The 13,966-nt window shown below is 45.9% G+C and overlaps 1 protein-coding gene across 2 annotated transcripts; it reads right to left on the bottom strand.

The window, feature by feature from the left end:
* Positions 1–13,847, bottom strand: LOC114604128 (estradiol 17-beta-dehydrogenase 11-like). 2 transcript variants are annotated; one of them, XR_013394134.1, is made up of 8 exons: positions 13,592–13,847; positions 13,346–13,453; positions 6,422–6,553; positions 4,328–4,434; positions 2,092–2,229; positions 1,259–1,375; positions 326–952; positions 1–292 (listed from the first exon to the last, which is right to left on the bottom strand). XR_013394134.1 is itself a non-coding variant. In XM_028743973.2 (7 exons), exons 1-7 carry the CDS (start codon positions 13,799–13,801, stop codon positions 862–864), a joined length of 903 nt encoding a protein of 300 aa, XP_028599806.2. In that variant the 5' UTR covers positions 13,802–13,847; the 3' UTR covers positions 1–861. The 2 variants fall into 2 exon arrangements, 1 of the variants encoding a protein (XP_028599806.2); XM_028743973.2 differs by having other exon boundaries at positions 1–952.
* Between the last annotated feature and the right edge of the window lie 119 nt (positions 13,848–13,966).

The following is a 13,966-nucleotide window of genomic DNA, read 5'->3' as shown; positions in this document are numbered from 1 at the left end:
CATATTTCACACTCATGTTTATTGGGTTCTGCTGCATTATTTCATACTTCAAGGGGGAAAGTTGTAAATGCCTCATCCACCGTCCAATGACATTTTGCATTTCTCCCTGAAAGAACTGAGTTAGAGGCTTCATTCGTTTCATGAAACAAAACATTATTATTTCTTTGTTTAGAGAGGGAGGAAACTTAACTCTGGATTACACCATTCTTAAGAGATAGGAAGACATCATTTCAGTTGCAAGGAAAAGTTGATTTCTCCATGCCATCAGCGGCGTAGCGTGGGTTGTCAGCACCTGGGGCAAGGCAAGTAATTTGCGCCCCCTAACCCGGGGCAAGGCAAGTAATTTGCGCCCCCTAACCCGGGGCAAGGCAGGTAATTTGCGCCCCCTAACCCCTAACCTGCCGCCACTGCCAGCTTCTTCTTGCTGCTGCCTGGTCTGGTCTGGTGTGGTTCTCTCCTGCGCTCAGCGCTGCGCTGGGCGGCCGCTGCACTGTCCCTCCCCCAGATAGTCCCTCGCTCTCTCTCCGCACCGCACGCCTGGCACCCACCCCCTCCACAGTGGGCGGCGACCCGGAGGCTCGGATCGGATTCGCACACCAGCACTGCAGTGAGAGAGAGTGAGTGAGCCAGGTAGGGGCAGAGAGCTGCGAGCGCGCCCCCCCCAGATGTTGCGCCCGGTGCGGCCAGCCCCCCCCTGCACCCCTCACACTACGCCACTGCATGCCATTCATACATAGATAGGTTGATGGAGCTACTTGCTACAAGGAGAAGGTGTATGATAGGTTTTCTAACAGATTAGGTTTTATCCAGAATTAAAGCTTCAAAGAGTTAAAAGCGATTACAAACAGGAATCCCATCCCCTTAGTTTTCCTTGTCCTTGTATCCAATGGTAAAATCAAATTTAAGTTTATTCAGCTTCCACAAAGCTTTAGCTCCACGAGCTGGAAGAAACCTGGAGAAAAGAGGAAGATATATTAGTTTTGACTACCTGTTTCAATGCTGGGCATCCTGCAACTTTCTAAATGTTGGACTTTGACTCCCATCAGCTGTGGCCAGCACGGCAATGGTAAGGGATGACCGAGGTTATAGTCTAACAACATGTGAAGACCTATATGTTCCCTGTCATTTGTCTACCTGGAAGTAACACTCTGAAAGCAACAGACACATGAATTAGGCCAAAAGTGGTTTTGGTTTTTGTGTTTTGTTTTTTTAAAAAAAATACATTTAGCAGTTGGCTTTAATTTTTCAGCATACTTACCTATCCAGCATGACACTGACTTTCAGAAATCGTGGGATGAAAATCATGCTCTCATTGGTTAGAATTCCCTTCATTGCTTGACTTGCAACTTCTTCAGGCTCCAATGGAGGCATTAATCTGAAGTTAGAGAGGAAAAAAGCAACATTCTATTTGCCTATTCTTTGCAAGGTCAAGGCTTGGAACTTGCGACCAGTACAAAAATCAGGCAATGAGATGATGCTCACATAATAGGCCTGGACTACAGGTAAACGAAGCCAGAACACAAGAGAAGGTAGGGGAGGATTTCTTTTAACTGAACGACCTAAAACGAATCTAAATGGAAACTCAGATTATTTTAAAAAGAGGCTGGGCCACTCCAGACTGTTATTTTATTGCAGCAATATTCTGCAACATGCTCTCTGATGCTATAAAAGTGTGTTAGTGGTGGATTTATTTTGCTTTATTTGTTGTTCTGCGACGCTTCCCCAATACCACCTACCACATTATTGCTGTCTGGAAAGCACCACAAAAAACCCACGCTATGCCACCGATATAATCTGTGGCGTGAAAAGTTACAGGATTTCAGTAGGAAGTTACTGTTGGAAATGAAGCAATATGACCCCCCTGAAACTTTTGCAGGCAAAAAGAGTATTGAAAGTGATATTGTGTATGACCACCAAAATAACATCTTGATAAGCACAAATCATCATGAATGTTCAATAAAAAAAGACACCTGGGACACAACAATAGACGGAACAAAAGGAAAGGAAGGACTAAATGATTGGCACTACAAAAGGGCACTTTTAACATTGGATTTTTCTAAATGTCAATGTCACACCTTTCTTATTCAGTACCTTGAAGACGGATTTTTGACAAAGTCGGAATTTATAAACATAGGGCAGATGCATGAAGTCTTGACCCCGTCTTTCTTCAGTGCAGACAGCTCTTCTGTCAGAGCTCGGTGAAGCCCAACTGCAGCGAATTTGGACGAGCTATGAGAAATTTTGGACATAGCTTATTGGCTGGATGATCATGATTGCCTTCGGCACAATACAAATCTCACATGAAACATCACAAATATTCAGGGACAACATGCAGCTGTTTTTAGAGCTGTTGGCCCTCTCTAACCTCAGACCTACACATATGGAGTGAATTTGTTCTAGAGTAGACTTATGAGCTTCCTCTCCACATGCTAATTTTATAATGCATGCATGTGCTTTTGCCACTCAACTGCTGATCAGCTACTGGAAGCACATTTTGGCCAACTGGGATTTGGATATTCAGTGAAATCTTTGCCCACTCAGCAATCCCAGGGTCATGAGAATTAGCTTTAGGTTAGGAATCAAGCACCACTCAGTTCCTCTGGTTAAAGTAAGATGACTATAGTTATGATGATCTCTTATTGACTGGGCTCAGGTTTCTAGCTCCTAAGCATGTGGGATGTGGAAATGGTGAGAGCACTCTGAAATCCTTTAGTTTGGGAGGGAATCATTTTATTCTTCTCCTTCTGCATCAGGGATCGAGAAATGGTGGTGCGTCAACTGTTGCTGGACTGCAACTCCCACCATCCCTCACTATATTGTCCATGCTGACCAGGACTGATGGGAGTTGAGAGTCCAGCAACATATGGAGGGTCACAATTTCCCCACCCCTGCCTGATGCTGTGATTCCGCTGCCTTACATGTATCGTAATTTTGACAAATGATTGGCTTGTTGCATTTCATGGTACTTTCATTGTATCTTTGGTGGCATCCATGCGCTGTTCACCAAAGTGGGGACCTCTGGTCCAAGAGGTAAAGGTAAAGGGACCCCTGACCATTAGGTCCAGTCGTGACCGACTCTGGGGTTATGGCGCTCATCTCGCTTTATTGGCCGAGGGAGCCGGCTTACAGCTTCCGTGTGGCCAGCAGGACTAAACTGCTTCTGGCAAACCAGAGCAGCGCATGGAAACGGCGTTTACCTTCCCGCCACAGTGGTACCTATTTATCTACTTGCACTTTGACATGCTTTCGAACTGCTAGGTTGGCAGGAGCAGGGACCGAGCAACAGGATCTCACCCCGTTGTGGGGATTCGAACCGCCGACCTTCTGATCGGCAAGCCCTAGGCTCTGCGGTTTAGACCACAGAGCCACCTGTGTTGCTTGGGGTGCAGGTAAGGGGGCCCTTAGTCAAGCCCAAACATCCAATGGGAGAACAGGGGAGAACCTTCTGATCGGCAAGTCCTAGGCTCTGTGGTTTAACCCACAGCGCCACCCGTGTCCCTGATCCAAGAAGCAGTATATAAATTAAGAATCGCAAGCTTGTGGACTTCAAGTATGTATTGGCATTGGCTGGACACTTATGATGTAGTCCAAAGAGCTTCTGCCTGAATTCCAGAACTTCTGAACCCTTGCCTTCCGCACCACAGACTTTCATGCTTCCAGAAAATGGCACCACACCATTGGGAATCCATAGGTGCAGCTTCTGAAACAGGAGCAGGAGCTGCATTTAGAACAGGAACTGCCATTCTGCTTGTGTGGCAAATGTCCACTTGCACAACAGAACACCCCACCCCCGTCCTCTCTGTGGCTGCTCCTCACACATACTCAGAATGTCCTCCAGATAGTTGGGGGACCCTCGGGGAAACATTTCTGGGGTGCACACACTGGGAGAGGGGAGGAAGAAAAAGCTGAATCCCATCCGAAGTATTCTTCCTATAAGCTGCATTTCTCAAAAGGTAAGATTCCATATAAAATCAGTTGTTGGGTAAATAAAACCAATACAGTGGTACCTCGCAAGACGAATGCCTCGCAAGACAAAAAACTCGCTAGACGAAAGGTTTTTCCGTTTGCGAGTTGCCTCGCAAGACGAATTTCCCTATGGGCTTGCTTCGCAAGACGAAAACGTCTCGCGACTTTGTTTCCTTTGTCTAAATAATAATTCGCAAGACGAAAAATTCGCTAGACGGCAAAACTTGCGGAACGAATTAATTTCGTCTTGCGGGGCACCACTGTACAGGTAAATTTACTCACAAATTTAACAAGAGTAGGGTATTATTTTATGGCTTCTTTTATTTCTGCTGATGGGGAAATGTCTCTCCTATATACGCACCAATAAGCCACGAGGAAGGGAGCCGCTATGTGTCCCCCAGCAGAAGCCACGGTGATGATATGGCCGTGGTTGTTCTTCATCATGGTTGGTAGAAATGCTTTTGCGGTCTAGAAGTTTAAAAAGAAAGGGGAGTAACTTTCAGGGCCGTCTTAAGCATATGGGGCACCGGGGTGCAAAGATCCGCCCGGAAACCTCCCCCCCCCCCCCCGTTTGCCCAGAGTTGTTGACTTTTTTTAGGGAGGGGAAACCCAAAATTGATGACTTTTTTTAAGGGGGTGGGCTGGTGAGTTGCGCACAGCAGAGCTGGCTTGGCCAGCCGCCTCAGCAACAACAGAGGAGCCCGAGGCAGCAGAGCAAAGAGGGGCGCCTGGGGGACGGGCAAGCAGAGCCCAGCTGTGATGGCCTGGGAATCTGATTCAGAGGCTGAACCTGAGGAATCCCAGCCTGCACAGAAGTCCCCACCTCCAGGGCCGGCTGAGCCATGGCAGGGGCTTGAATCGGAAGGGCCCTCACTTGTGCTAGATCCTCAGGAGCAGACACCAGCTGAATCCGCTCTGGCTCCTGAGGGGATGGAGGACCCATTGCCTGCAGGTGCTCCTCTCCCAGCCCTGTCAGGGGAAGGTGAAGCTGTCCCTGGGTCTAGTAACCCTCCAGCCTCTCCTGAGCTGCAGAGGCTCAGGGCAGAGAGGCAAAGGGAACTAAGTTCTCTCAGGAGGAGTGCTCGCCTTAAGGCCAGGAGAGGTGAGTCACCTGTGGGCCGGGACCGCCCTAGGCCTCAGAGGAGAAAAAGGCCAGTCAGCCCATACCCAGGTTGCGGGATCCTGTTCCTGCTGGCACCCTGACCTGCTCTCCTGAGTTCCTGACCACATCCAACTCCTTGCTCCGCCCCTGACGGACAGCCTCCTTACCCTTGACCTAGGACCAGACTTAGACCACGCTGCATGGTAACCCCCCCCCCCCAGGAGTGTGAGGAGGTGGCAGCGGCAACTGAGTGAAGCCGGGCGCCTCATGTGAGCAGCATGCACTGGGTGGGCCTCTCAACGGCCCACCAATCCCAGGTGTGCAGGAGGGCAGAGCTGGCCAGCTGCCTCAGCGCCTCGCTCACCCACAGAAGAGCTGTGGTGCTCCGATGGGCTCTGCTCCACTCGGCAGTGGCTGTCGGCTCTTCCCAATCCCTGGACTCCAAATCTCAGCCCCGGACTCTCAGTCTGGCGTCCCTGGGAGTCCGGGGCCTGGGTGCCCTGCACCCCTAGCACCTATGGGTAAGACGGCCCTGGTAACTTTCCAGAGAAGTCAGCCATTTAGTAAAACAGTAGCGACTGTTGTACCAACTCTGCTGTTGTTATTTCAGGTTTCTTTGTTCTTAGTTTCCTTTATTTATTCTGAAGTGGGTTTTATTCCGTAGGGGCCAATGCAGTCGCGTAGGTTCCACTCTCCCGTCTTTCAAGTGCAAGTGGCAATTATAGTGGGGAGGGGCAAGGAGAAGGGACCCTAGTTCTTTATGTACATGCATTATTTAATATCACACGTCTTCAATCCATAGGATGAGCAGAACAATTTATAGTATAAATTTGAAAACCAGATGCAGAAATAAAAACGAAATAGTGCTGTGCTGCACTAATAAAACAGTGCTGAACTATTCAGGTGCAATGTCACATCAGATGATGGAAATCGGGGTGGGAAGTCGGCAAAAGAAAAGAAAAAAAAATATTATGTATTGGAGTGTACAGTATATGTGAATGTTTTTGAAAATTTAATAAAATATAACTGGGGGGCGGGGGAGTTGATTGCTTTTTCCAACAACATAACACCAACCTGCCCTGTGGCACTCATGGGAACGCTCCAACATTATCCATGTGAGAGAGTAGTCCGCCCTTTCGCCAGCATGGCACCTTCCAAATGTTTTGAACTACAACTCCCATCAGCCCCTGCCAGGACTACCATGAAAGCTTGTCATTCAAATAATCTGGAGGCCAGTAGGTTGCCTGAAGGCTGCAGGAGATCATGGCAAGAATGTCAGTACCTCCCATTACACAATGATGTGTTCATAGGGCTGTTCTTGCAACAGGGCTGTGCTTAAGGATTCTTTATTACCCAGTAGTGAGCAAGGATGTTGACTTCAAACATTTTTTGAATGGCTTGATCCTCAGTTGACAGCACGTCTGTTGGGGAGATCACCCCGGCGTTGTTCATCAAGATGTCCACATCTCCAATCTCCTTTCTCACCTTTAAAGAAAGGGAGTAATATAGGGCAGAGGTGTTTAGCTGCTCTGAGACATTTTATGATGTATGGAATGAAGAAATGCAAATAATAATAAAATTACAGATTACAGGAGGTTAGATTAGGGTTTTAGGGAATGAGCCCTCGTGTATTTTGTGGCAAGCTCTGTATTGCCTAGATCCTCCCTTTAGAAACTTTTAAAAAAACACACATTAGTTTGCTTATAGGGTGGTTGGACACACTGCAAAGCACAGGGTCAGCACAGAACACCTTTAGCAGCTCCTCAATGCCTTCCTTTCCCGGGGGCATCTATACTGTAAATATAAATAAGCACATTCAAATTTTATGCAGAAATGTAGGATGATCCTGTGCCTCAATCTCCACAAGCATATGTGCCAGGATTGCAACTTTCTTGAATTTCTCATATTCATTTTGCTATCGCCAGTGAGTATGGACAGGTAGATTTGCATGACTCACCTTTGACCCTGCTGAGTGGGTTAATGAAGTCCTAACAGTGCCATTCTATGCATGTCTACCCTGAATGAAATCCTATGCAGTTCAACAAGGCTTGCTCCCAGGCAGGTGGGTACTAGATATCAGCATAAAGCAACTTTTAATTGTTAAATTTCTTTCCCCCCCCCCCATAGGGTGGGAAAGCGCTTAACTTTGACAGGATCTTGCCCTGAACCCCTAACTAAAACAAATAGCATAAGAAGTCCAGTTGGTCAATTATTTTCATTATTGGCTGTTTTTATTCCATTTATTATTCCATCTTGGCTGTGAGTCCTGGAAGACCTGCTCCCTGCCTTTCAGGCCTTTTCCCATCTGTCTGGGTTCCAGACTGACTCCAGCTACAAAAGCTGAGGCTGCTGAACAGACTCTTTGGCTGGGGTATTGTTTGAGGGTGGGGTTGTTGGGGTTTTGGTTTTTGCTGTTACTGATTTTTTTACATCTCCTTATTTAGATCTTATGATTTATGTGGAAATTGTTCAGTTTGGTTGTGTTCTTTGTGATGTGTTTTCTTAAATGTTTTTGGCTACTTTCATTATACTTGTATTTATGTAAATCTTTTCATGTAAGCTGCCTTGTGCATGGTTTTTACTACGGAAAGGCAACATACAAATAAGATTATGATGATGATTGAAAAGGGCATTGCATTTATTAGGAGTAAACAAAGTTTCGCAAAACTAGGAACAAGATTTTTGAGCTCTCCATCAGGGAGGGATCGCCTGTCTGAGCAGTGCAGAGAGCTGATTCTCCAGAGAAGAGGAGAGGGACAGAAATGTCTCCACGGGTCTCTCTCAGGTGAAGTGGAAGGATTTGATGGTAGGAGAAAAGAGTATGGTTTTGAGATAGTGCAGGACTTTAAAAAATATTTTAATTTTTTACAGGTGCATTGCCCTGGGAGACCTAATGCACAAATCTCCACTGAATATATCTCTGCAATTTGGCTAGCTGCCAACGAGCAACAGACACCTCTCTTTGCAATGCCGCTTACTTCATATAAAACAAATGGAATGAGAATGAGAAACTACCTTGCACAAGAAGCTATGGGCATGTTTTCCTTTAAGTCTTTGGCACGCAACCTACCATTTCCCAAGCCTTCCTGCTGCTAAGCTTATAATGAAGCCTAGATATGTGTGACACCTCAGAAGGTCTCAAGCTCAATCCTTAACAATTCCAGGGAGGGCTGGGAACGGCTCCTGCTCAAAACTCTGGAGAGCTACTCCCAATCATTGTGGAGAATACTGAACTAGAAAGACCAATGATCTGACTTGGTCTAACCCAAAGAAAATCCCATAAAGAAGCTGTTCGCCGAAGAATTGATGCTTTTGAATTATGGTGCTGGAGGAGACTCTTGAGAGTCCCATGGACTGCAAGAAGATCAAACCTCTCCATTCTGAAGGAAATCAGCCCTGAGTGCTCACTGGAAGGACAGATCGTGAAGCTGAGGCTCCAATACTTTGGCAACCTCATGAGAAGAGAAGACTCCCTGGAAAAGACCCTGATGTTGGGAAAGATGGAGGGCACAAGGAGAAGGGGACGACGGAGGACGAGATGGTAAGACAGTGTTCTCGAAGCTACAAACATGAGTCTGACCAAACTGCGGGAGACAGTGGAAGACAGGAGTGCCTGGCGTGCTCTGGTCCATGGGGTCACGAAGAGTCGGACATGACTAAACGACTAAACAACAACAACAACAAAAACAAAGAAAATCCTATGTGTTGCAAATCAGAACACTCTAAACAACAAGAAGCAACAAGTCAGCTAATAATATACAGACAATATTTTTATAACACTATACTGTTTCAAAATTCATAAACAGAAGACGTATAATATGTGCATGGAGTCACAAACTAATAAGAATCAAATAAATGTTCCATGAACAGGAATGGCGGGAGTGGTAGGTCACTGTCAAAGGTCAAAGATCTTTCAGGATAATGAACTGTTTCAATGATAAATCTTCATCAGCTAGCAATAATATGAAATGAAAACCATTACCATTCAAAGACAGTCCTGTGAAAGAAATGACAGCCCTGCATGTTAACCAACCAATAATAAATACACACCAAATTAATAGTCCCCAAAGGTACATCAAATGGCCATGGATCAGCTATCACTAAAAAGTGTAGTAAGCTGATGCTGTTGGCAAAACCCTAGCCTTTCCAAGATGGCGGCGCGTGCAGACGCTGCGGCTGAGAGTTCCCTGGAGGGGAGTCAGGGTTTGTTAGGACGAATTATTTATAGTCGATATGAAATGCTGTTGTACAGGGACAGAAGTTGCAGCAGATACAGATGTAGAAACTGTGCTGTGTGGGAGCAGCCACGGGCGTGCGAGATTCCAGAAATCATAAATCACTGATGTTGGAGGAGGAGGAGGAGAGAGCGGAAGCAGAAGAGAGGCTGCAGAGGACAAGGTCAAATGAAAGAGAGAATAAAGATGCTTATCTTCCTTAAGGAAACAACGATGTAAACTACCTCTTCCAAGTATCTTTTATGCTAATGTGAGATCATTGGCAAATAAACTTGACGAATGGAGGCTTCGTGTAGGAGTGGAGGAAGACATCCGGGATTGTTGTGTGCTGATACTCACAGAGACATGGTTAAATTCAGCTATTCCAGACACAGCTGTTGAATTACAAGGTTTTACAATGTACCGGTGGGACAGGACACAGGATTCTGGCAAGAAACAAGGTGGGGGTGTGTGTATTTTTGTAAATCAAAACTGGTGTACAGACTCTGTCAAGTTGGATACCTACTGTTCTCCGGATGTGGAATTTCTGACAATTAAATGCAGACCTTTCTATCTTCCCCGGGAATTTACAACAGTGGTATTAACAGCGGTGTGCATAGCACCAACTGCAAATGCATGCAGGGCCATGAGTAGCATGCATGAAAACATCAATGATAAATTGAGCAGATACCCGGAGGCTGTGCACATCATTGCGGGGGACTTCAATCACACAGATGTGAGGGCAGTACTCCCAAAATTCCATCAGCACATTGAGTGTGCAACAAGGGGAGAAAATACTCTTGACAAGGTGTATACGAACATTAGACGGGCATATGAGGTCAAGACCTGGGCGCACCTCGTGGTTCAGATCATGTGTCCCTGCTTCTGACACCAGTATACACACCCCTCAGGAAACAAGGCCAGATACAAACATGGATGGTTACGGTGTGGCCTGAGGGAGCCTCTCAGCAACTGCAGGACTGTTTCCAGGAGACCGTCTGGAATATCTTCGACCATCAAGATCTAGAAACTTATACATCAACGGTCCTGGATTATATTAGATTCTGCACAGCAAATGTCACCAGGGAAAAATATGTTAAGTTGTATCCGAATAGGAAGCCCTGGGTGACGGGAGAGGTTCGGAGATTATTGAAGGCCAGAAACTCTGCTTTTAGAACTGGGGACCGGGTATTGTATGGCATAGAAAGAGCAAACTTGAAGAGGGGTATCAGGAAAGCAAAAGCGGAGTACAGAGGAAAAATTGAGGACCATCTGAGAAATCATGATACTAGACAAATGTGGCAGGGAGTCCAACATCTGACTGGTTATAAATCAAGGAATTCATCAATGGTAGAGAGTACTGCTTCCTTGGTGGGAGAGTTGAATACCTTCTTTGCCCGATTTGAGGTGACACCAACAGTGACTCCAACAGGGATGCCAGAGCTATTGGCGTCACTACCTACAGGAAATGCTGCCAGGGTGGAAGAGGGAGAAGTGAGGCGAGTATTAAAGGAGGTAAACACGAGGAAGGCTATGGGCCCAGATGGGGTGGCTGGCAGGGTGCTAAGAGATTGTTCGGACCAACTGGCAAGAATCTTTACGAAGATTTTTAACCAGTCTCTGGCCCAAGCCACTGTTCCACCCTGTCTGAAATCCGCTACCATTATACCCCTGCCAAAAACATCAAAGATAGACAGTCTGAATGATTTTCGCCCTGCGGCATTGACACCCATTATAATGAAATGTTTCGAAAAACTGGTGAGGAAGCGCATCTTATCTTGTCTGCCAGTGGGACTTGACCCTTACCAGTTTGCGTACAAGGCAAAGAGATCCACAGAGGATGCTGTGGCAATGGCTTTACATGCTGTCCTGACTCATTTGGAGAAGCAAGGGAACTATGCGAGACTGTTATTTGTAGACTTTAGTTCTGCATTTAATACTATTCTTCCGCATAGATTGGTGCCCAAATTATTAGATCTGGGACTTCCACCATGTTTGTGCAGGTGGATATTAGATTTTCTATCAAACTGTTCCCAAAGGGTCAGGTTGAGTTCCCACGTCTCTGCGGATCTCATCACGAATATGGGGACGCCGCAGGGGTGTGTGTTGAGCCCGCTTTTATATACGCTCTATGCAGCTGACTGTGCCCCCAAATACCCCAGTAATAAGATCATTAAGTTCACAGATGATACAATGGTGGTTGGTTTAATCACGGCTGGAGAGGGGGAGGTGGCCTATAGGAAGGAAGTTGAGCAGTTGGGGGAGTGGTGCAGGAAAAACAACTTACTCCTCAACTTAAAGAAAACAAAAGAGATCATTGTGGGCTTTAGGAAATGTAAATTGAATATTCAGCCACTTATTATTGAGGGGAAGTGTGTGGAACAGGTCTCAGTGTTTTAATTTCTGGGAATGGAGTTGAGAGACGACCTAACCTGGTGAGAGAACAGCAAAGAGCTGGTGAAGAGAGCACAGCAGAGGTTATATTTTTTGAGAATCCTCCGGAAAAACAATCTGTCAAAGAACCTGTTGATGGCATTTTACCATTGCACTGTGGAGAGCGTACTAACTTATGGTCTGTGTGTATGGTTTGGGAGCTGCACGGCCAGGGGAAAAACAATGCCTATCCAAGATTGTAAAGACTGCAGAGAGAATAATTGGGTGCACTCTTCCCACCTTAGATCAAATCTATGCTGCCAGGTGCCATAAGAAAGCGGCAGAGATAGCACATGATAGTACGCACCCCGGAAATAATCTCTTTCAGCTTCTGCCTTCTGGAAGAAGGTATAGGGTTATAAAGGTCAGGACTAGCCGCCTGAGAAACAGTTTCTATGCAAATGCAATTCTGGTTCTAAACGCAGCATAAGGGGTTTCTACAGTATAGTGTATTTTAAAATAGGGTTTTAGAGTTTTTAGGGGTTTTTGAATGTTTTATGTAGTTTTTATGTAGTTTTATGTAGTTTTTATGTAGTTTCATGTAGTTTTATGTAGTTTTTATGTAGTTTTATGTAGTTTTGCAATTTCATTGTCCTGCATGGGACAATGACAATAAAGATATATCTATATCTAGTGGCATTTTCAAGGCCTCCATTTCAGTGATCTTTGACAGTGACTTACCACTCCTACCATTCCTGTTCATGGGAAGACAGGCGAACTAATATCAGTGTACTGGCAGAAGCAAAGATCACCCGTGTCGAAGCAATGATTCTTCAACACCAACTTCGTTGGACTGGTCATGTTGTGTGGATGCCTGATGATCGTCTTCCAAAGCAACTATTCCAAACTCTATTCCGAACTTAAAAAGGGAAAGCGTAATGCTGGTAGTCAACAAAAGAGGTTTAAAGACTGTCTCAAGGCAAATCTTAAAAAATGTAGTATAAACACTGACAACTGGGAAACACTGGCCTGTGAATGCTCCAGTTGGAGAACAGCCTTTACCAAAGACACTTAAACTCAGGACGCAAGGGAGAAGTGTGCTAAGAGGAAGGCACACTTGGCAAATCCACACCGTGATCAACCCCCGCCTGGAAACTAATGTCCCCACTGTGGAAGGACGTGTGGATCCAGAATTGGCCTCCACAGTCACTTACGGACTCATTGTTAAAACTGTGTTTATGGAAGACAATCTTACTCGGCTATGAGTGATCGCCAAAGGAGGAGGAGGGTGTGCACAAATAGCGATATTATATAAATAACCAATAGCAATATTTAATAATTTGCTGAACTTTAGGTAAAAAGGTAAAGGACCCCTGGACAGTTAAGTCCATTCAAAAGTGACTATGGGGTTGTGGCACTCATCTCGCTTTCAGGCTGAGGGAGCCGGCGTTTGTCCACAGACAGCTTTCCGGGTCATGTGGCCAGCATGACTAAACCACGTCTGGAGCAATGAAACACAGTGACAGAAACCAGAGCATATGGAAACGCCGTTTACCTTCCCACTGCGGTGGTACCTATTTATCTACTTGCACTGGCATGCTTTCGAACTGCTAGGTTGGCAGGAGCTGAACTTTAGGATACTGGCATCATAGCAAGTTGGGGAAGCCTTTGGGGGAATCTGAAGGCTCACCTTCTCTGCAGCACTGTAGATGTCCTCTTTCTTGCTACAGTCCACCACAAAAGCATGCGCTGTGACTCCCAGCCTCCTGCATTCTTCAGCAGTTTCTTCAACGCCATTCTAGAAATGGAAAGGGATTGAAAGCTCACTGGGAAAGGGCCTCAAAAACCAGTTAGAATTCTTTAGAGGATGCTATTGAAAAAGGTCCAGTCAGTGTAGACTAACCCAGCTCTAATCCTAGCAATAACACAATCATACCTTGTTGATATCCCACAGAACTAACTTGCATTGGCGCCTCGCAAATTCGTAAGCAGTGGCTCTCCCAAGCCCATGGCCGGATCCAGTGATCAGAACAATTTGTCCGCTGACACATTTTTCCTTCATGGGAATGAAAAGCTTGACAAGAGCCTCTAAATAGGAGTAGAGGACTACAAGGAAAAACACAGGGATCTCGAACAAGAGATGCATCTTCTTTTGAGAAAAGTTCTGCACACTGAGACCAATGCACACCTGTGTGCACACTGTTATTTATTAATCAGAAACTGACATCCTGGCTAGGTTCCAAATGGCCACGCAGCTACCCTCAACACTCCTGATGCAATGCTCCAAAGATCTGGCTTTCCATGCAAACAT

Source organism: Podarcis muralis, chromosome 9, assembly GCF_964188315.1.
Source record: "Podarcis muralis chromosome 9, rPodMur119.hap1.1, whole genome shotgun sequence".
Taxonomy (NCBI): Eukaryota; Metazoa; Chordata; class Lepidosauria; order Squamata; family Lacertidae; genus Podarcis; species Podarcis muralis.
The sequence above is the reverse complement of the archived record's forward strand: the minus strand, read 5'-3'. Positions and strand labels throughout refer to the sequence as shown.